Source organism: Ursus arctos, unplaced genomic scaffold (assembly GCF_023065955.2).
Source record: "Ursus arctos isolate Adak ecotype North America unplaced genomic scaffold, UrsArc2.0 scaffold_19, whole genome shotgun sequence".
In the NCBI taxonomy this organism is placed as follows: Eukaryota; Metazoa; Chordata; class Mammalia; order Carnivora; family Ursidae; genus Ursus; species Ursus arctos.
In genome coordinates, this window is record NW_026622863.1 from 43,888,166 (window position 1) to 43,910,735 (window position 22,570).

Consider the following 22,570-nt stretch of genomic DNA (forward strand, 5'->3'; position numbering starts at 1 on the left):
TCACTTAGCCTCTCTGTGCCTCAGTTTCCTAATCCATAAAAGGAGGGTAAATAATAGCACCCAGGATCTTGTAATAAAGAAATGCATTCATGTAGTTTCTGGGGCACAGTGAGTCCTAGATAAGCATTGGAAGTTATTTTATTAGGGGCTTGCCCGGGAGAGGTGGTGCGAGGAAGGGAGAGAAGCCACACTAAGCACATCCTATGCTCTCATTGTCAGCATCAAAGGGACATCTGACTTCTACACGTTCAAGCACACATGCTTAACAGAGTCAAGGAGGAACATCTGTTTAGTTATTTATTTTTTAAGATTTTATTTATTTGAGAGGTGAGGAGGGGCAGAGAAGGAGGAAGAGGGACAAGCAGACTCCACACAGAGCGCAGAGCCCCATGCAGGGCTTGATCCCAGGACCCCGAGATCTTGACCTGAGCCAAAACCAAGAATCGGACGCTTAACCAACTAAGCCACTGAGGTGCCCCGGAAACATCTGTTTAAAGTTGTGTCTGCCCAACGCCTGGGTGGCTCAGTCGGTGAAGCGTCTGCCTTCAGCTCGGGTCATGGTCTCAGGGTTCTGGAATCGAGCCCGCATCCCTGTATCAGGGCTCCCTGCTCAGCAGGGAGCCCTGCTTCTCCGTCTCCCTCTGTCCCTCCCCCTGCTTGTGCTCTCTCACTCTCTGTCAAACAAATACATAAAATCTTAAAAAAAAAAAAAAAAAAAAAGTTGTGTCTGCCCGAGACCTTGACTTCTAAATACCATTTCGCACAAAAGGAACCATGCTCCTTGGAGAAGCCACAGATTTCCGGGCTGGGGCGGGGAAGTGCAGCAAGCCAGGGTTACCGCGTGTCAGGAAGCGAGGATGTGCTCAGTGGAAAGCAGCAGGCTGAGAGGACCCACGGGTCGGGCAGCTCGAGCCTCAGCAAGGAGGGGAAGTGCCACAAATGGAAACACATCAAATAGGTCTGAAGCCGTGGATTCATGATAACTCTCCACGCCAAACCCAACAAACAACAAAACTCATTCACCACCTTGGCAGGGTTCTAGGGCATCCGCTTGTGAGTCAGGAAACCGGTAACGAATGGGCCAGAATCATCCGATGAGCTTAAACGACAGGGTGTGAGAGAGCACACCACCCCCTACCCACAGGGCCGCTTTGTGTCTTCTGCACATCGTGGCGCCACCCCGCAAGCCCGAGGCCTCCCGCGGGCTCCACCGAGCACGGCATTGGGGTAGTGGTTGACCTGGGGCAAACTTCACCTGGCACGAGCCTGACTCCGAGTGAGAGGCAGCCCTACTGTGCAGGGTCCCCTGTGCGAAAAGCATCGGAACTTCCGCCCACCCTGGCCTGGCTGGTGGATCCTGGCCCTTCCTGCCCTAACATCTCGGGGTCTCTCTCTCTCTCTCTCTCTCTCTCTCTCTCTCTCTCGGCAGGTCTTTCCCCAGCAACTACTGGGACAAGTTTGTCAAGCGAAAGGTGAGGACGTGGATGGGGAGGTGGCAGGGCGTCCCCGGCTGGGTCTTTTGCTGCCACCTGGCCGTCCCAGCCCTGACAGGCAGTCACTTTATGGGCAAGGGGCTTTGGCTGCCTCAGTTTGCCCACGTCTGGAAATGGGCGCAATAATCACACCGCCCTCTGTGATGACGTGACATGTGTCATGAACGTAGCCTAGTGCTGGCCCGGAGTGAGGACCCAGTAAGTGTTAGTTAAGGGGGAGGAGGTGAAGCATACTGTTTTAAGCACACAGGCTCTGGAGCTGGATTGCCTGCTTTTCTGCTCCTAGCTGTGTCGGCCTTTCTGTGCCTCAGTTTCCCTCAGATTCAAAGTGTGCCGGTAAGAGGGCTGACCTCACAGGTTGTTGTAAAGATTATATGGCTTGCTGCGTGAGCAGTATCTGGCATCTAGAAAAACTAGATCATTCAGTCACTCAACACACATTTACCAAACACCTGCCTTGTGCCAGGAATCGCTTTAGGGAGCTGGAAGCCAGCAGTAAACACATCACTCAAGCTGGCAAGACAGGTGATGAGCACATTTATAGGGTTTAGGTGGTGCTAAGCGTTATACAAGAAAAAAAGCAGTGAAGAGGGGAGTGTGTGTGTGTGTGTGTGTTGGCTAGGAGTAGGCAGGAATGGACACACTAGTTAATGAAGTGAAGGGGTGAACCAGGTAGAAATCTGAGGGGAGTGTCCTAGAGAGGGGGAACAGCCAATGCAAAGGTCCCAAGGCAGGAATGTGTCTGGTATATTTGAGGAACTACGAGGAGGTCTGTGTGTCTGTGTGGCTGGAGCAGAGTGAGTGAGGGGGTGAGTAGGAGGAGATAAGTTCACAGACGACAGAGGCCCAATTATATAGGGTTCCTTGACTACCGGTCTGGTCATAATAAATTATCCCTATGAATTTGGCTAATGAATTAACTGAAACTTTATCACTTTTGGGCCCTCTCTCTGAGGATCTGAAGAAGGCTCTGGCCCTTCTTTCCTGAAAAATGCGCCCCCAATTTCTCACACAAAGTTCAGAGTGTCCCCAGCCTCCCCCCATGCAGGCTGTGGCCTTCCCCCACTCTAGCTATGTCCCCACGGCCCCATGCTCCCCTGCGCAGGTCCTGGACAAGCATGGAGACATCTATGGGCGGGAGCGGATCGCCGAGCTGCTGGGCATGGATCTGGCCACCCTGGAGATCACAGCCCACAATGAGCGAAAGCCCGAACCACCACCGGGGCTGCTTACCTGGTGAGTCCAGGACCAGCCTGAACGGGCCGGGGGTGGCCAGGGAAGGTGGCCAGGATCTGAGTGTCAGGCATCTGGCCATTCCTTCTTCCTCCCACCCCTGCACAGGCTCATGTCCATTGACGTCAAGTACCAGATCTGGAAGTTCGGGGTCATCTTCACAGACAATGTGAGGAGGGGCCCATAGGTGGGGGAGGAACTGCAGGAGAAGGGCCTTTGGGGGGCTGGGGGCGCCACCCCTAGCTATCGCTGACCAGGGCTTGACTCCTGAGCCCCTGTGCACCTCTGGTCCTGGGAAACCCCTGCCCCCCAAGGCCCATTGACCCTCGGGTGCTCTTGAGTTCCCAGACTGTGTCCTTCAGCAGAGGGTTCCCCAGCTACCCCGGGGATGGCTTCTTACCCAGAGCGCCCCATCACTGCACAGTGCTCTTGACCCTCCAGACAGTCCCTAGGCAGAGACGGCTCCCTGACCCTCAGAGCACTCTCATCCCTCTCACATGTTCCTGGATCCCCTGTTCCCACAGTGTTCCCTAACCCCCCAAATGCCCCTTGACCCTCATGAGCGCTCCCTGACTGCCAGAGTGCTCCCCATGAATCCCACATGCTCCCTGACCCCTGACCCTGTGTGCCCACAGTCTTTCCTGTACCTGGGCTGGTACATGGTGATGTCCCTCCTGGGACACTACAACAACTTCTTCTTTGCTGCCCACCTCCTGGACATCGCCATGGGGGTCAAGACGCTGCGCACCATCCTCTCCTCCGTCACCCATAATGGGAAGCAGGTGTGGAGAGGACCGGACGGAGGGGTGTGAGGCGGGCAAGGAGGAGCTGGTAGTCTGAGCAGGGGTGGATGGGGTGGGGCAGCTCCTGGGAGGAGGGGCAAGCCTGGGCAGTCTGAGCCAGGGTGGGTGTGGGTAGTGAAACCCGGGAAGGAGGGCCACATTGTCTGACCGGGTGGGGGGCCGGGTGGACCGGGGAGGGTGGGCCTGGGGAGGGGCAGGCTGCGCAGGGAGCTGACGCCCCCCCCCCCCGCCTGCCATGCACCCCCAGCTGGTGATGACCGTGGGCCTCCTGGCGGTGGTGGTCTACCTGTACACCGTGGTGGCCTTCAACTTCTTCCGCAAGTTCTACAACAAGAGTGAGGATGAGGACGAGCCTGACATGAAGTGTGACGACATGATGACGGTGAGCCCCCCCCCCGCGTTCTCAGGCCGATACTGACCACCGCCCCTTGGCATTCCCGTCTGTAAAGCGGGTTAATAGTAGTACCCACCTCCTAGACTGACTGTGAGGGTTCCGTGAGCTGAGCCTTGGGAGGGCCTTTGAACAGCGCCAGGCAGTACTGGACGCCCAGAGAGCGTGAGCCGCCGTCGCCGTGTTACTCGAGCCTGTAAAGCTGTGATCGTTGCAAAGGCGCGAGGCGTCGTGCCCCTGTCGCTCACGAGCCGTGAGATTCGGGGCCCTCTCCTCAACCTCCCCGCGCTCTCGTGTCCTCCCCTGTAAAATGGGTGTGTAGTAACAGTGCCCACAGCCAAGGGCTGATTCTGGGACTCCGTGGAGTTCCCTCAAAAGTCTCAGAACGGCGCCTGGCGTGTATGAAGGATCACATAGGCGTTAGCTGCTCTCGGCGCGGTCTACAAAAGTTTCATCCAGGGGCGCCTGGCCGGCTCAGCGGGTGGAGCATGCGACTCTTGATCTCAGGGTTGTAAGTTCGAGCCCCGTGTTGGGTGTAGAGATTACTTTTAAAAAAAGGAAAAGAAAAAAAGAAATATAAACATGGCACCCAAAGTATCAGCATGCCATGTTTGTTTATATGTTCTCTTTTGTTCTGATAATGGTGGTCGTAACCCAGACTGAGCTGGCCCTAGAGAGGCCTGGGCCACAGCGGAGAAGAATGATCTCAGGGCTTTCGCGCGAGATGTCCTGTACTCTGGCCCCATGCTCTCAGGACCCAGTCCAGCCCCTCAGCCTGACATTTGAGGCCCCGTCAGACCTAGTCTTGCCACGTATAGCCCTGTTCCCGCCGCAGTCACCAGCCTTAGCTCTTAACCAAGACACAGGGTTCTCACACTTCCTGGGGACACAGAAAGAACAAGTGTAAAGTCTTTCCCAAGTGCCAGGCAGACCCCCTCCCAGCTCAGAACTTTCTTGTAGCTCTCCAATGCTGTGTGATAAAATTGAATCCCTCACCATGGCTACAAAGCCAGGGAAAAGCCAGCTTTACTTGAGTCTAACCACAGTCTCTCTTGCTTTTTGCTCCCTGGCTGCCTGTTCTCTTTCGGTTCCCCTAAGACCATGTGTTTCCTCCCACCCGAGCCCTTTGCATCTGACATTCTCTCCCTCTTCCACCATAGGCCCCATGTCCACGCCCCTCTTTCGCTTGACACGTCACTTTTCAACTTGAATGCTGCCTCCTACAGGAAACCCTCCCTAACCATCCACTGGCCTCATTTCTCTCCCTGCTCTTGCTTACAGGAGCTGTATTTTCTAGCCTCGCTGGAAGAGGTTTCAGTTCCTCCCGGGAGCAAAATGTATTCTTTGCTCCCCAGCAGTGACATAACACATGTGGTTTTCGCTGCCTGGAACACTTTCTCCCACCTAACACCTCCTTCAAGTTCCAGCTCTCACATGCCCCCTCTTGTAGGGAAGTCTTGCCTGATCACCCTGAGTCGGACTTTCAAAGCTTCAAAGCTTCCTCTGCTCCCCCCGTTCCCCTCCCATCACCCTTTGCTCCCCCCACCCTGGCTCTGCCCCCTCTGCTTGTGACCTCCCTATCACAGCCATGATCATTTCTGGGCTGTCACTATCTGATGCCACGTTTGTGAGCCCTGTGAGGGCAGGACCCAGAGCTGGCTCAGTCATTGCTGTGTCTGCCTGTCCCCTCAGCCCAGGGCCCTGGAGGTACTTGGGGAATGTCGAACGATAGAACGCATGACGGATATGCTTGTCTCCCCCCACAGTGTTACCTGTTTCACATGTATGTGGGTGTCCGAGCTGGTGGGGGCATCGGGGATGAGATTGAGGACCCAGCAGGCGATGAATACGAGCTGTACCGAGTGGTCTTCGACATCACCTTCTTCTTCTTTGTCATCGTCATTCTGCTGGCCATCATCCAGGGTCAGTGCGGGTCGGGGCTGTGAGAGTGGGGGCCCAGTACCCAGAGGCAGACTGGCTCCTTTAAGAGTGTGGTCTGCCTGGATTCATATCCTGGCTCTGCCTCTTCCTGCTGTGAGACTTTAGGCAAGTCACCTCGCTGGGCCTCAGTTTCTCCATCTGCAAATGAGGGTATTAACGATCCTAACCTCGCAGGGATATTGTGAGAATTAAGTCAATTCCTAAGTGTTTCATAATAAGTGCTCAATAAACGCTAGGTGTTATTATCTGTCGGAAGCAGGGTGAGATGAGGGAGATGGGGGATGGGACAAGGCTCAGAGGTGGGTAGCCAGACGAGGGAGGAGTCCGAGCCGGGGCAGAGGTTGGGCACTGACTGGCACGTGCCGCCACAGGTCTGATCATTGATGCTTTTGGCGAGCTCCGAGACCAACAAGAGCAAGTGAAGGAAGATATGGAGGTAGGCCGACCCAGAGGGAATCCGGGACCCCGGGGGGTTGAATGGGCCCGGATTCTGATGTCCCCCCCGCCACCCATAGACCAAGTGCTTCATCTGCGGCATCGGCAGTGATTACTTTGATACGACGCCGCACGGGTTCGAGACCCACACGCTAGAGGAGCACAACCTGGCCAATTACATGTGAGCATGGGCCCGTAGGCCAATCAGGGGGTGGGGCGTGGCCGCCGACGGCAAGGGGCGTGACACTGACCAGTTAGGTGTGGTATGCAGGTGAGTGGCTTCCCAGCTAGCCAATCGGGAGAAAGTTAGGGTAGTCCTGACCTATCTCCATGCGCTCCTGCCCTCAGGTTTTTCCTGATGTATCTGATAAATAAGGACGAGACAGAACACACGGGCCAGGTAAGGGGGTGTTAAGGGGAGGACAGTGGGCAGGGACATGGAGAGTTTTAATGTAAGGTCAAGCAGCAGGGGGCAGTAAACAGCTCATGTCAGCATGAGCATTTGAAGATGTGACCAACCAATTCTTCCCATGCCCCAACCCTAGGAGTCTTATGTCTGGAAGATGTACCAAGAGAGATGTTGGGATTTCTTCCCAGCTGGCGATTGTTTCCGCAAGCAGTACGAGGACCAGCTTAGCTGAGACACCCCCAGCTGGCCCTTCACCCCCACCTCAAGTGCCTTATTCTCACAAGTCCCTTAGCCCCAAAACCCTCCCCCAAAGGCATCTGGGGGACAGGTGACCATGTACTGGAGAAATAAAGTCTGTGCTATACCCCTGACGTCATTGTGTTGGGTTCTTGACATGAGGGAGGGGGTCCGGGGGTGGGCACCCAGGAATTTTCCCTCCCCTTTCCCCTCCAGAAGAACAAGATGACAGCAGAGGTTGGAGTCATGTTTATTGGGAGACAAGTGCATGTCATGACCTCTAATGTATGTCCGTTGGGGACGGGGGTGCAGGGACTGGTTCCCAACAACCCCCCCCCCCCCAGGGACTCATTCCTGGATGTAGAGGTTGCTGGGGGCAGTAGGATCATCTGCTGGGCGTGTCTCCACCACCACAGGCCTGGGGAAGGAGGAGAGAAGTCAGTCATTCATTGATTTGTTCATCCATTCATCCGCAAAGGAGTTAATGGAGGTGTGGCAGCACCGCGCTGGGCTATCACTGCGACCACAACATGGTCTCTGCCCTCGGGGGGCTCAATCCAGAACGGGAGACCACCAGGAGTCAGTGGATTACAGGAGTGCAAAACAGCATGGAAACCTATCCCAAAGGGTCAGCCAAGGTGGCCCAAAGAATAGATGGTGGAGGGGCACCCGGGTGGCTCAGTCGGTTCAGCGCCTGCCTTCGGCTCCGGGCATGATGTCCGGGTTCTGGGATCGAGCCCCGCATCGGGCTTCCTGTTCATCCGGGAGTCAGCATCTCTCTCTCTTTCTCCCTCTGCCCCTCCCTACTGCTCGTTCTCTCTCTCTCTCTCTCAAATAAATAAATAAAATCTTAAAAAAAAAAAAAAGAATAGATGGTGGAGCCTTAAAATGATTTATGAGGGAACTTGGTGAAAGGTCAGGCAAGGATGTTCTGGGCAGAGAACAGCCTGGGCAAAGGCCTTGAGGTGGGAGAGAGCTCAGGACTTGGCTGCAGAAGTCAAAGTCTTGTGAGCTGTGGCCAGGACTGGGTATTTATCTTGAGGCCACAGGAGTTTTAAATGGGGGGGGGGGGGGGAGTGACGCAATGGGACTTAGATTTTAAAAGGCCTCTCTGGCATGTCAAAAGGTCATGCAAGATCCTTAAGGGGCTCTTACTGGTTAAATGTGTTCTTGTGCTTCAATGTAAATAATGATAGTAATATAACCCCCCAGAATAAAATGGAAATCCACAAGACTGTGCTGAAACACACACACACACACACACACACACACACACACACACGGGACAGATCCTCCCCACAGTAGCACACCAAGTAATAAGGGCAAAAAGTAGAAATTCACCATTTAGTAACTATCCTCATAATATATTCAGGCAGAAATCGTCAATAGATGCTAAAACCAGTGGGTGAAAGTCTGATGAGAAACAGTATATAGACACACTCTCAACAAATCACCCCAAAAGATACTTATTAATACAAAAAGTAACTTTACAGCAGAGAAACCCGGCTGACTCCACCCTACCCAAAGGCTCGAAGTTAACATCACCCGTAGTGGGCCAAAGTGACATGTGCCTCCTGATAGGATGCTCTGAGAAACACATGCCATCACTTCTGTGTATTCCAGCTCAAACTGCTTAACCTAGAAACCTCAAACCCGACAGAAGGACATTCTGGAAAACCACCTTCCTGTACTCTTCAAAAGTATCAAGGTCCTGAAAAACAAAGAAAGCCTGAAGAGTTGTCCTAGGCTAAAGATGAAAGAAACCTGATTTCTACATGCACTCCCTCCCCCAATCATCCTGGGCCAGAAAAAAAAGTATTATTTTTTGGTTACAAAGAGTATCATTGGCGGGGGGGGGGGGGGCGGGGGGGGCGGGGGCAGGTGCCTGGGTGACTCAGGTCATGTTCCAGGAGTCCTGGGATGGAGCTCCAAGTCGGGCTCCCGTTCAGCAAGGAGACTGCTTCTCCCTCTGTCCCTCACCCCACTCGTGCTCTCTCTCTCTCTCCCTCTCCCTCAAATAAATAACATCTTTTTTAAAAAGTATCATGGGCCAACTGGTGAGACTTGAACGGGTGTGTGGATTAGAAGGTAGTGATGTCTTGGTGCTGTTTTCTGAAGTTTGACGGCTGCACTGTGGTCTGCACGAGTAGGTCTTTGTTTTGATTTAGGAAACAATTCACACCCAAATAGTCAGAAAAAAAGTATATACATATGAAAGAGGAAGATAAAGCAAATGTGGTAAAAACAAAACACACCAAAACCCCCCAAAAACAACAAAAAGTTAACATCTGGGGAATCTGGATGGATGACGGGGAGACAAAAATTCAAGATTAATTTTTAAATTTATTTTTGCAACTTCTCTGGGAGTCTAAAGTTATGGAAAATAAACATTGAAAATAAAAAATGAAACAAAAATGTCCCCTCGGCTGCTATGTGGGGAATGGACTATAAGGGGCAGAGACAGAAGCAGGGAAACCAAGAGAGAGGATGTCCAGGCCAAAGACACAGGTGGCTGCAGACATCTCAAGACAGCTCTCCACAGCAGAAGCCCCCTCCCAGGTTCTACGCCCCCATCCCCAAATCCATACCTGGGGGAGCCAAGCAGACGGAAGGTGAGGGTGGGGTCTCTCAGCTCCTGCAACAGCTGGGGGAAAGGTGTGTGTGTCAGTGTCTAGAAGACTCTTCCCCTCTCCCTTAAAGAGAATGGGGGGGGGGGTGTCTCTGAACTTCTAGTCTTAGGTCCAGAAATAACCATTCTTGCTAACACCATTCACCAGCTGTGTGACCCCAAGCAAGTTACCTTACCTCTCTGCCTCAGATTACCAACCTGCGAAATCACAGAACCTTCCTGATTGGTGATCGTGAAGATTAAATAAGATACGCACACGTCCGGGCAGCGTCTGACACATAGTGTTCTATGAGCTAAGGACCATTTTTGGCTCCATTTTCCAGATGAGGAGAGTAAGGCATGGGAGGGTGAAGTCATTTGCTTAAGGTCATTCAACCGGATTCCAACCCAGGCAGTCTGTTCATGCTCTTAACCACTCACATCTCTCTCTAGTGACCCCCATTTTATAGTTGGAGACTGAGGCTCAGAGCGAAGCAGAATCTCTTGCTATTAATTCACATGGAGATCAGATGGAGACGCTTACCTGGTCTGAGCCGGGAGCCCACACCTGCACTCCATGCTTCCAAAAGGCCTGGAGCCGACCCCCGACCATAGCTGGAGGAAAGCGGTGCCCGTTACCCTTGGGTATCAGAGAGCCTCCACTCTGAGCTGGAGGCCCTCCCATCCCTGCACCTACCCACGGCTTCCACCGCTTCAGTCATGGGGATCTCCGGAGTTCGAAGCCCCCGGACTGGGGCTCCCTCCGGGGTCACCAGCTTCAGGGACCCTAGAAGAGGGCAGAGAGAGTGTTTTAAGAGCGAGGCTCGCCAGGAGGGACTGCTGAGGGAACTGGACGATAAATTTATTGAGAAGCAAAGCAGGACGCAGGCCAGGCCTGGAGGGGTTCAGCATTTCTGAGAAGCCCAGGGTCTGCGAGGCGGAGATCCAGGAATAGTGGAGGAAAGAGAGGGAGGAAGATCCTTACCGTCCATCAACACCATCACCTTGTCTTCCTCTACCTGGGTCACCTGTACCGGTCCCCTGTGCTCTGTTTGACGGGAAGAGGTTCAAAAACCAATTCCGCCGAGTTCTGCCTTCCTCCGCTGGGCACCCCCTCGATTCCCAAGCCAGCAGGCTAAGCCCCGCCCATCACCGCGGCCGGACGGGTCCTCAGGCTCACCAGTTGTATCCAAGGCCACCTCTCTTCCCCCGGCCCCAGGTTCAACCCCTTTCCCAATCACACCTCACGGCTAAAGCACCGAGCCCCACCCCTCCCAGCAGCCCCGCCCCCAGCGAGCCCGCCCCACTCACCTGTGCTCATCTCGCCCAGCCAGCAGGACAGCGCGCCGAAGCGCACGGTGTGGAAGAGCACCGACTTCGCCGGCTGCCCCGGGCTCACGCCGATGCAGACGGCGGGCAGCTCGGAGCCCGGCCCGGTGAGTAGCGCGAACACTGGAAGGGGCGTCGGTAGCGGGAACAGCACCTGCTGCAGGGGGCACGGGGCGGGGGGGGGGGGGGCGGACTCAGAGGAGGCGTGGGCGGGGCCTGGGAGGAGAGCCAGCAGGGGGCTTCCCAAGTATTTCCGGGGCCCTCGGTTTGGAGGGATGCCGTCCAGAAACTTCAGGGGGTGAGAGCCCAGAGGAGTGAGGTGATGCCTCCTTAGAAATGGACAGATGTGGCCTTAGAGTTGGCGTGGCTTCTGTTTGGGTCGTGCCGCCTTCATGACCGAAAGGCGGGGCCCCCGGAGGGGCGTAACCTCGAAGGCAGCCAAGGCTCCTTAGACTCAAAGGATCTGAGGGGGGGTCTCCTTGGAGCCCCGGGGGGTGGGACATAGGGCCTGAAACATAATTAGTCTGGGTGAGAGGCGGAGCTTAAGGATCAGGAAGCCCTCCGGAGGGGAGCCTCCGGCGTCTACCGCAGGTGGGCGGGGCCTCGGGTGGAAGAGGGCTTCGCGAAGCTCCCCGCAGAAGCAGAACGAGTGGAAGGCCCTAGCCACTGAACCTCACAGAGTCCCCAGCCTCTGCAGGGCCCCTACCCGGACCAGCAGGAACTTGTTCATGGGCTGGTACCACTGAAGCAGGACCACGGACGTCTCCAATGCCCCGCACAGGAACGGGCCCCCCGAGCTCGCACCCTCCGCTGTGGAGGTGGGTAGGGATAGGTTAGGGTCAATCCTCTCTTCCCCTCCCCTCCCCGCCCCCCCCCCCAAAGGGCACACATCTTTCCCCGGACTCTGGACAGCCTGCCTTAACTCTGCAACCCTCTCGGGTAGGGTAGATGTAGCCCAAGCCCCGCCCCTGGACTAGCACACACCCCCTTTCAGGTCCACCCAGTTGGGATTCTCTCTCACCCACGCAGCAAGCTCGGCACCCTTTGGTGTCCTGGATCTTGGTGGAGACCATGTTCTTCCTGCAGAAGAAAGCAGGCGTAAATGCGGAGGGACGGCAGGAAGGGGGGACCCCAGGGGTTTGTGGTGCCACTGGGGGCTGGTACCTTGCCAGTAGCCGATGGGGGCTAATGTGGGCGATGGGGCTCCCCGCTCTGGCCTCCTTCCGTTCCAGCAGGCCCAGGATGCTATGAGAATACAGGTGGGGGGTCTTCCCTGCAGTGTGTGTGTGTAGGGGAGAAGCAGGCAGTTATAGGACACCAGACACTCCCACCTTTCCCCGTCCCTTCACTTGGCCCCATCCCTCTGAAACTCCCAAGGCTCCAAGTCTCAAGTACTTTTATTTATTCCTTGTTCACTCAACATATTTTAAATGTGCACCGTAGGCCAGGCACTGTGCTGGGCTCCGGTGAACAACGAGTAAGAGAAGTACGTTCCCTATCCTCCTGCGCTTGCGGCCACATGAGAACCTATGGACTCTTAACCAGTCAGATGAAGTTACACACATTACTAAGTTTAAGAGAAAACCGCTCTAGAAATTCTCCTAAAGTGCGTTGTCACAGATGTGATATTAACTAACTCATGCAGCCTATTTGGCTTGGACTTTCCCCATAGATGAGAAATTCTTTTACACAAAATGTCGAACAGTAACACAAAATTTTAAGCTAGAGCTCCTCACTCACTCAGTTTTAGTAAAGTGTGGAATAAGTTCTAACCGGCATCTGAACATCAAGGAAATGTAAAGACTCCCTGTAGACCTCACCTCAAAGTGGACTTGAGATGAACTACTGTGAACCCCATTTCACGGGTAGGGAAACTGAGGCTCAGGGAGCAAGTCCCCCAGTGAAAAAGCGGCTGGGATTTTAACTGCGGGCTCTGTGAAGGGGAGCGTAGTTTTTCCAGCTGTGTCCATCTACCTCCGAACTCCCTCTCAACCCCTTCACTTCTGACCCCACTCCTCCCACCCAACCCACAGGCAGACCTGAGAGAGACATGAGGACGTTGTTGATGGAGTACACCCAGGTAGTCCGGCTGGGAAAGAGCTGCAGAGAACAGGGGAGATGGCTCCCGTAAGACCCAGCAACCCCCGACTCCAGCCCCCTGCCCTTGGCCCCCGGGCTCTGTGCTCACCATCTCCAGCGTGGCCTCCTGGTCATTTCGGTTCAAGATGAAAATGCCTTCCTCTGCCCCCAGGAGCAGGTGCTGGTCTGTGGGGACAGACACAAGGACACTGGGACCCACCTCACCCTGTGGGGGCTCCCAGACCCCACCTGTCTGACCCCAAACACTGGTAGTCTGTCCCCCAGCCCTGACCCTCCGTGCTGACACTCCCAGCCTCTGTTTCCCCAAATGTGAACTCAAACCCTAACCCAGTCCCCTGAGCTGGTCTCATTCTCACCTACCCTCATGCTGGGGCTCACAAAGCCTGCAAATCCTGACCCCCCCCTCACTTTTGACCCCAACATTAGTCATGCTTCCCCAAATAGCCCTCCCAGTTCTGTCCTTCTGTCTTCCCAGTTCTGGTCCCCAAATGCTAATCTTGTCTCAGCACTGATCCTTAAACTTGGGAAATGTGGCTTTTTCTGTCCAGTGTGTCCCCCTCAAATTCTGATGCTGGTTTTTTTTTTTTTAATAAGTTTTGGTAATTTTTTTAAAAGATTCAATTTTAAGTAGTCTCTATACCTAACATGGGGCTTGAATTTACAATCCTGAGATCAAGGGTCGCACGCAAGGGAGCCAGCCAGGTGCCCCTAATGCTGCTTCTTTAACATTTACCCCTCACTGACCTTGTCTCCATATCCTTCATCCCCAAACTCTTGCTTTCTGCATTCCCATCCCCAAAACTCCCAACCCCAAAATGCTGATCCCCGCCTCTTTACCATTATCCTCCCACTAAGGTTAATGGGGTCCAACTGTCCCCCATCTTAGACCCCAGACTCAGACTTTTCTGTTATATCTGACATTCCTGGCCCCTGAACTCTTATTTTCCTAGTTTTCACCCTCAAACCCATCTTCACTCTACCCATCTTTGATCCCCAAACCCCAGCTGTAACCCTGGGCTCTGGTCCTGCCTCAGCTCTGCCCCTCCCCATGCTATTGAGACCCTCCCCTGTTCCTGCCTCTGTGCCACCATTAAGGCCCCTCCCCATCCCCCCTTGCTCTCTGAGCCACTCTGAGAGCCCACCCTTGGTGGAGGGGTGTGTCCAGGCAGCGGTGCTGTGGATTCGGAGGGGGCAGCCGTTTGAACAACTTCACGAGAAGGGCACATCCCTAGGCGGCCACGGGGGCAGAGCAGCAGATCCAGAAAAAGGAAGGAGGGGACAGGAAGGGGCAGTGGTGAAGACTCTGACCCAAGAGTGTCGGCATTCAAATCCCACCTCTGCCTCCTCAAACGTTTATCACCTCTGCCTCTGTTTCCCCATCTGTGAAATGGCGGATAATGTCTCTCTCTGGGACCTCTACCTGCAACCGTGAAGGCTCACACCACACAGACATGAGGTCAGTGCCTGGCGCAGAGGCTCCGCTCCCCAAACGCCCCCTCTCGTCATGATCACTCTGCCCGCCCCCACAGCCCGTCCCAGGCATCCCGGGCGCATCGGGGCTGTGAGTCGTCAGCACAGCCAGGCTCACCTTTCTCTTCATCTTTTCCTTCTTGGGGGGTAACAATGGGGGCTGATCGGGCTCCCGGGGGGTTGGGTTCCAGAGTGAGGGTTCTGAGACAGGATGGGGGAAAAATCAGCCCCCAAAGGCCCCCCCTCCCTTGCCCAACCCACACCCCTGATCACCTCCTGCCCCAGCCTGCCCCGTTACCTGAATGGGCAGTTAGGTGGGGGCTGCGGCTGGCCAGGGGAGGCCCAAGATGGGGGGTTCGGGGGGGAGGCCCACTGGCACACCGGACCAGCACCCCTGGGCTCAGCTGTCCCTCATCCCCAGTGCCCCCGGGCCCCTCGTCTGATGGAGAACGGAACTTGGGCTATGGAAATGGAGGAGGAGCGTGGGAAGCACATTAGATGATCTCAGAGGGAGGGCGCCCTGCAATCCCAGCCCTGCCTCCACCAGAACTGACGCTGGTCATGGCTCTGACCCTCCTCACAGTGTCCTGCTACCATCCCAGGCATCAACCCTGACCTCCCCACCCGTCATCAACACACTCCAGCAACTATAGGGTTGATGATGGAGAGCTTCATGCTGAGGGTTCCCAGGACCAGTGCCCATCTGGCTAAATACTTTGAATGCCACCCCTAGGTTCAAGGATGCTGCTTCCAGATCCCAATGTGCTCACCACCCAGTCTCCCAGACTCCAGCCTTAGAGCGCCCGGTATCCCAGCATCTAAGGACCCTGGCCTCCTGGCCCAGCCCCCAGCTCCAGTGGGCCCAGGGCCTTACTTACCTTGGGAGGCAGTGGAGGGGGTGTGTCCTCGGCAGGGGTGGGGCTGGAACACAAAGATGGGGTGAGTAGGCGGGGGTGACCATCACAAGGACTGAGGGCAGATGGGGTGGTTTGGGACTGGAGGTCTGAGGTCATGAGGGCCGGGCGTGACTGGGTCTGGGCTGGAGCTGAGGAGTCAAGCCCTCAGAGGCATGACGATGCTGGCAGCAGCAATGCCGGATGTCACGTGTGGACAGTGCATCCAACTGGAATCTTCGCGGCCACCTAGTGATGCCGAGCACGTGAGCTCCTGGGGGGCAGGTCCTCTCTTGGGGCTGGGTGCTGCTGGTGAGCCCACCGCAGCCGAGATGCGCAGAAGGGACGGGTGGGGGCTGAGGCTGACTGTTGGGGCTGAGGTGGGGTCTTGGGCCGAGGGTCTGGTGTGGGGCAAGTTCTGGGGCAGGGGAGATGCAGATGAAGGCTGGGCTCTGAGGGTTAGGGCTGCAGCGGAAGGCTGGGGGTTGGAGCAACATCTGGGAGCTGGGGGCCAGGACAAGGTGGAGGGTCGGGTAGAGCCAGAGGTTGGCTTTGGTGGCGGGGGTGGGGGCAGTGGGCTTGGGTCAGAGAAGGGGTAAAGGAAGGTGGAGGAACGGGTGGGGGGAGGCGGTATTAAGGGTCTAGTCAGGGGTATGGGATGAGTGGCGGAAGGCAAGTAGGGACTGAGGCTGGGGTCGGAATGGAAGGGAGACTGCGGTTGTAGGAAGGTGGGGTGGCTGAGGGCCAGTGGGGCTGGGGCCACGCCTCTCTTACATGTCCACGTCGTCATAGTCATCGTCAGACTCCGACAGGTGCCTCCTGAGGAGTGACAGGCATGACCCTCAGGCGACTCCCCCACATGTCCCAGCCCCCTCCCCTCCGTGCTGAGGGTCCCTGACCTAGGACTGCTGCTCCTGAAGTCTCCAGGGGGCTGTAAGTGGGCCTGTGGGATAGTCAAGGGTCAGCGGTGCCTAGGGGGAGGGGAGGGCATCCGAGGTGAGCAGGGGGAGGCGTCTCACCGTGTGGGGTATGGGTCTGGACTCCATCGCTCTGAGCTTCCGGAACTCCATGTGCCGCCCTGGAAGGGGGGAGGATAACACAGTGAGCTGAGGAGATGGATCTGGGAAAAAAGGAGAATTTGGGGTGGGGGAGGTTCGGGGTCAGGATCTTAGGACCGGAGCTGTCCCATAGGGGTAAGGGTCTTGGTTTCCAGGGGTCTCATTTGGGGGGTCAGGGTTTGGGACCAGGGAGGTGGGGGCTCAAAGTTATAGAGCATTTGTTTTCAGGGTCCATTTGGGTATTGAGGATGTGACAAAGATTTTGGAGGTCTCTTTGGGGGTCCTGGTGTTATGGGAAGTCTCATGGGGTCTGTCTGCAGTTCAAAGAAGTGGGGGGGGTCTCTGCAGTCACTCCACAGGTCAGGTGGTGATGAGGTTTTCTGGAGTCTCTCGCAGGGTCAGATAGTGGTGAGGGTCTCTGAGGGTCTGTGTGGAAGTGACAAGGGTCTGCGGGGTCTATCATGAGATCAGACGGTGCTGAGGGTCTCTGGCAGAATCACAGGGGTGGCGTGGGTCTCGGATCTATTATAGGGTCAAGGATCCCCAAGCTTAAGGATTCTCTACTCACGACAGCAGTCGGCATCTGGGATCCCTAGAGAGCTGGATCGGTGGGTGGACCGGATCCGCCGGGGGACAGCAGGGGGCACCTGGGCAGAGTGGCAGCCGCATCAGGGCCACGGCCCTCTGGCACCCCTACCACCCTGTGGGCCCAGCTGGGAGCCTCTGGCTCTCCCATACTCCTCTGTGTCCCCAGCCCTGTGAGAAGCCCCGCCTCCCCCCTCCCCTTTTTCCTTTGAAGAGAGGCAGCAGAAAAGCGCTCTGGGCAGGGGTGCGGCCTGAGCAAAGTCTGGGAGTTTCCACCGCTTTGTCCAGGGCGCCCTCACCTCAGGCTCCTCATCTTCAATCTCCACCACAGGGGCCCCCTTCCCTGGATTCCTCAGCTTGTCAAGAAGATCTAGGATCAGGCCTCTATTTAGCCTGGGCTGGGACACCAGCTGGTGCTAGAGAGGGGAGGAGGGGGTCAGCGGACAGAGGGCTGGTGTGGGGGAGAGGCTGGGACAGGGGCCTGAGAACCCATCTATGGGAATCTAGTGGGGAAGGTGCCAAGTGACAGGGAAGACAGGGAACCCTGGGGAACTGAGACTGGGGAATTTTAAGGGGTTGGAAGGGATTAGAAGAATCTAGAGTTCCCAGCAGGGGCAAATGGAGAATTCCAGAGGTGTCTTAGAGGGGACTGGGCTTCCCCTGGAATTCCAGAGTATACCCACGAATGGGTCTGGGGACCCTGGGAAATTTGTGAGTTGTAACAACTCAGGGTATCTTGGCAAAAGGTCTGGGGTACAATTTGGAGGATCTTGGGGGGTCCTGGGGAATTCTGGGGGTAAGAGTTTGGGAAGGGCTCTTCAGGGAAGCAAGGGGATATTTACACTGAGCATCTTGGTGGCACCAGGTCGTTTCTTGGGGTTCTTAGTGAGGGTGACTTTGACAAAGTTGTGGAAAGCAGCCGACCTTGGGAGGAAGAAGCCAAGTTCTGGGGTGAGGAGACCAGAAACTCTCCCATCGGACCCTCAATCCTGGCCCTGCCCTCCCCGCTCCCTCGCCCTCTCCTACCATTTGCCTTTTTCTTTTAGCCTGGGGGGCTGGTAGCCACTCTTCGTCATGAGGAAGAGAACTCTAGAAGAGTAAGGAGAAAACGCGGTGTTCAGACTCCCAAGGGGGGGGGGGTCAGACCTCATGGCTCGAGGGGTCCGCAACAGCACGGAGGTCAGCAGAGAGCAAAACAAGGGACAGAACAAGAATGAGGTTTGGGTTTGACAATGTGCTGGGATGCCACGTTCCGGGGGACTCTGTTTGTCACGTGATGGAGCTACGGCAACCATGACGAAGGGAGCCTCCACATAGGGAGTCCCTGCGTTGGGGGTTCCCGGCTGTGGAGGGCTGAAGAAAAGGCTTTCTGGGTTGAGAGGATCCTTGGGGGGTCGCCTGTAGGCAGGGGGTGGGCGGTGCTCCGGGTCTGGGCCAGCTCGGGGCACTGGGGGTACTGGTCAGGCCTGCCTACCGGAGAGGATGCACGTCAAACAGTGGCGGTTGCAGCTCGGCTAGTTCGATGGCGGTGATGCCCAGAGACCAGATGTCACACAGCTCGTTGTATCCCCCCTTCAGGGCCACGGCCGCCACTTCTGGAGCCATCCTGGGGGCAGAGACCCTCAGAGAGCCAGGGGTGACACCAGGAGGGAAAGGGGGTGACTCCCTGGCATGGGCGTGGGGGGCAGGAGAGAGACAGGAGAGTGGGGCACAGAGAGAGCCAGATGCAGAGAGAAACGTCAAGGCGAAGAGAGACAGGAATAAAGACAGGCACGGGGAGTTCGAGACAGAGACAGACCGATCAGAAGAAACATCAGCACAAAGAGACCGAGGCAAAAGGAAAACTCAAGAGAGAGCCAACAAGTCAGCAGAATGTTCAACAGGGAAAGGTAGACACAGAGAAAGGAGCCAGGAGGGAGATTCCTAGTGATCCAGGTGGGGACGGCCACCGCTCCCCACTGCACCCCCAGCTGCCCGCCAGGCATCCCTCACCAGTAGGGCGTCCCAATGAAAGAGAGGCGTCGAGCCAGCGTGGCCCCAATCTGGGCTGAGATACCAAAGTCAGCTGGAGGCAGAGAGAGAGACATAGTGACCTGGGGTCCCTATTCCTTTGGCCCCCAGCCAGTCCCCTTCCCCATCCCCACCCACCACACTCACCCAGTCTGACCTCCCCAGCGTCATTGATGAGGATGTTGGCTCCCTGGGGAGAGAGGGGGAAATTAGAGGCTGTCAGAGACACCCCCCAGCCCAACGCTGCCTCCACCCCCTGACCCTTCCCAACCCCATAGCTCAACACCACCCTGAGTCCTCCAAACACCACTTCCGTCTCTTGGGCCCCCCCACAAGGCCACTTTTCTGCCCCTAGACCACCTTAATGTCCCGGTGTATCTTCTTCTGTGAGTGCAGATAGGCAAGTCCCTGGGGAGAAGGGTGCATATGGGGGCTGTGAGTGCCCAGGGGCTGAAGCAGGGCCCTGCCCCAACCCAGGCACAGCCCGTCTCCTCACCTGGAGCACTTCCCGACAGACATAGCTAATCTGGAGCTCTGACAGGGCGCCTGTCACTGCAAAGGTCACAGCAGAGGCGTTGGGGGGGAACCAGGAAACCCGGCCCCAGGAGACCCTGGCCCTCACCCACACCGGCTGAGAGGGTGCCACATGGGGAGGGGGAAACAGATGGGACAAGTGGGAGGGGGAGATAGAGGGGTGGTCAGCGACCAACGCAGGGAACCAGAGGCCAGGAGATAGATTCAGTCAACAGATATTTACTGTGTCCACTGGGTGCCAGGCACTGTGGTGGGCACTGGGGAGACAGCTGTGGACAAAAGAGACAGAGATCCCTGCCCTTGTGGAGAGAACATTCCAGTCAGGGCAACAGACAGTGAACAAGACAACAGCACAGCATCGGAGACGCTAATGAACAGCAAGAAGAAAACTAAAGCAAGAAAGAGCAACAGGAAATACGTGTGGGAAGGGGTATGACATTCTACAGGGTGGTCGGCGAAGTCTACCCTACTCTGACAAGGTGGCAGGGCGAAGATGTGATCGGTCCAGCTCGGAGGGGAACAGAAGAGTTAGTGCAAAGGCCCAGTGGTGGAGAGGGCCTGGTGGGTTCGTAAAGCAGCAGAGTGGGTGGAGCAGACTGGGGTTGGGGGAAAAAAGTGGTAGGAGGTGAAGTCTGGCAGCTTGGGTGCAGGTGGGGGTCACACTGGGGAGCTCGGGCTTCCCTTTGGAGGGAAATGGAAGTCATGGGAGTGTTCTGAGCAGGGGGTGATGGGAGTTTGCAAAATGAGGAAAAGCAGAGGGACACGGACACCGACACACACACAGATAATGAGAAAGAAACAGAAAGACAGAGAAACGGGAACAGATTCAAATTGAGACCCAAAAGCACGAAGAAAGACAAACTGAGAGATTAAGAGAGAGACACAGAGGGGGAGAGGGAACGATAGAGAGACAACAGACAGAGAGAAGGGGTCAGACACCAGGTCTGGCAGACCGGCTGGATGAGCCACTTCCTCTCTGAGGGCCTCAGTTTCCCCCTGGCGACTTAATCTGGAATTTTTTCCTTGTCTGACATTTGAGATCTTGGGTTCACGGAGATAGAAGGCCCAAGACAGAGGTGGCCATGAGAAGAACCTGAGAGGTATCAGAGGCCCACCCCATCCCCACCCTCAAATTTTCCAAAAGAGCAAGAAGCAGGCTGAGAGAGAGAGACAGAGAGAGGGAGAGAGTCAGGAATTCATTCACTCAGTCAATGAAAACATGGACCTGGTTATGGGCCAAAAGTGCAGAAATACTCAAACACCTGAACAGACACATTGGTGAGAAAATGCAGACAGAGGAAGATGGGAGGGGAAAATGGAGGGGATGACTGCATGCAGAGAGATTGAGGCTGGACCATCAAGTGTGGGAGGGAAGGGCCCGGGCCCGCTGGGTCACCACAGTATTCCCAGCACCAACCAGGCCAGGCCTGGGCCCCAAGTGGGGCTCCTTGCAGGAAATGTGGGCCAGGAAGACGGTCCCAGAAGACACAACCCCAGAGACACAGGAGGGACGGTGGAGGAGGGGGTGCTCCCTGGATCCCCCTTGCCCTTCCTCTCACCTTGGTAGATGTCCTGGAGAGAACCAGCCCCACAGAATTCCATGCATATCCAGAACTTCTGAAGCCTACAATTCAAGAGTAATAACATCAGCAGTAATAAATCATCACCTGTGGGACAGCCCCGGCTCACTGCCTGTCTTCTCCCAGCTCCACGAGAACTTTAATGTAACAGCTGTCATCCACCTCCCCTTGCCCACCAGAGTGAGATCATCCCACTTCCATTTTACAGGTGGGGAAGTTGAGGCTCAGAGAGGAAACGTATGTTCAGGGTCAACTGGACTCGAACCCAGGTCTTTGCACTCCTACCCCAGGAGGACTCCGACCTCTGGTCGCTAACCCAGAAGACAGGGCAGATATCTCCCAGGTTGGGCAGGTTTAGGGGGGTAACAAGGGGCCCAGGGTGCCAGGTCTGGGGGGACAGAGGTCATTACTGGGGCATCTGGGATATTAATTTAGGAGTCCAGGGATTTAGGGAATTAAAGGAACAGAAAATGGAACTGGGGGACCTGAAGGGCAGGATGACGAAAGATTAGTTTTAGGGGACTGGCTTTCAGGGTTGGTTACTACCAAAGGGATCGCTTTTGGGGATCCCTGCTCAGAAATGGGAGTCCTGGACTGCAGATTACATCAGAGAATACTCTGGTCACAAAAGTGGGACTTCAGACTGGGGATCAAGTGGGGGGGGGCGTTTAAAGTGGGGGTCCAGGATTGGAGGTTGGGAATGGGGGTTCGGGGGTAGGGGCTGGGCAGAGTCCCAGGGCAGGTTTGAGGCTCATCACCAGAGATAACTCCCATGGTAGGCCACGATGTTGGCATGCCGGCAAGTTTTCAAGATGAGGATTTCCTTCTGAAGTGTGGAAACATCGTCGTCTGTGAGGAGGAACAGGAAAGAAGAGGCCGCTGTGGGCAGGGAGCATGGGGGAGGCGATCCCGGCGTCCCAAGAGGAGGGGTGGGGGTGTGGAGAGGGAGCTCCTGTGTCCTCACCAGGCTCCGTCTTCACCATCTTCACTGCCACCAGGTCCCCCGTCACCTTGTCGCGAGCCTTGTAAAGGGGAAGTTGGCAGTCAGGCCGGCTCCATTCGCCTGAGGTCCTCCTCAGCATCCCTGAGCCAAAGCCAAGGACTGGGACCCTCTCTCATCCCCTTCCCTTCTTGGGCCTCATCCCAAAGGCTCGCTGGTCTGAGGGTGATGGAGAAGGAGGGGTGTCCTCACCTTGAAGACTTCTCCATAGGTGCCGCCACCCAGCCGCTGCAGCAGGTCATAGTGATCCCGGGGGTCCCTGTTAAAGATGTCGGGGTCCACGAGCTCCATCCCTGGGGGCTGGAGCTGGGCCTGCGCCCAGGGGCCAGCAGGGCCTCAGGGCTCGAGTGTGGCACCTCCCTCCCTCCCCACACGTCCTGCGCCCTACACCCGCCTTGCCTTGCCTCCACCGGCTGTGGCCTCCCCCCTCCCCACTCTCGCTTCCTGCCCCAGCACAGGGC

The 22,570-nt window shown here is 56.1% G+C and overlaps 2 protein-coding genes across 2 annotated transcripts in view; one reads left to right on the forward strand and one right to left on the reverse strand.

Annotated features, from left to right (window-relative positions):
* Positions 1–7,076, forward strand: part of RYR1 (ryanodine receptor 1) — a 108,369-nt gene extending 101,293 nt beyond the window's left edge. The window contains exons 96-105 of the mRNA XM_048223677.2: positions 1,430–1,472; positions 2,599–2,729; positions 2,835–2,895; positions 3,362–3,508; positions 3,777–3,911; positions 5,687–5,843; positions 6,233–6,297; positions 6,377–6,477; positions 6,645–6,696; positions 6,842–7,076. Coding sequence (XP_048079634.1) covers positions 1,430–1,472; positions 2,599–2,729; positions 2,835–2,895; positions 3,362–3,508; positions 3,777–3,911; positions 5,687–5,843; positions 6,233–6,297; positions 6,377–6,477; positions 6,645–6,696; positions 6,842–6,937 — 988 coding nt within the window. The 3' untranslated portion in view covers positions 6,938–7,076. The remainder of the gene's footprint in view (positions 1–1,429; positions 1,473–2,598; positions 2,730–2,834; positions 2,896–3,361; positions 3,509–3,776; positions 3,912–5,686; positions 5,844–6,232; positions 6,298–6,376; positions 6,478–6,644; positions 6,697–6,841) is intronic.
* A 100-nt stretch (positions 7,077–7,176) lies between these two features.
* On the reverse strand, positions 7,177–22,491 carry MAP4K1 (mitogen-activated protein kinase kinase kinase kinase 1). Its single transcript, XM_026482384.4, is given in 32 exon segments — positions 7,177–7,360; positions 9,531–9,586; positions 10,095–10,165; positions 10,248–10,337; positions 10,536–10,598; positions 10,862–11,036; positions 11,586–11,689; positions 11,901–11,959; positions 12,044–12,152; positions 12,919–12,979; positions 13,068–13,144; positions 14,122–14,179; positions 14,181–14,207; positions 14,568–14,650; positions 14,748–14,910; positions 15,328–15,370; positions 16,117–16,161; positions 16,242–16,285; positions 16,362–16,420; positions 16,969–17,047; positions 17,285–17,401; positions 17,828–17,909; positions 18,012–18,074; positions 18,460–18,591; positions 18,978–19,050; positions 19,143–19,185; positions 19,356–19,403; positions 19,492–19,547; positions 21,089–21,153; positions 21,868–21,958; positions 22,074–22,131; positions 22,302–22,491. Coding segments are annotated over 32 exon segments (2,463 nt in total). The 5' UTR covers positions 22,401–22,491; the 3' UTR covers positions 7,177–7,290.
* Between the last annotated feature and the right edge of the window lie 79 nt (positions 22,492–22,570).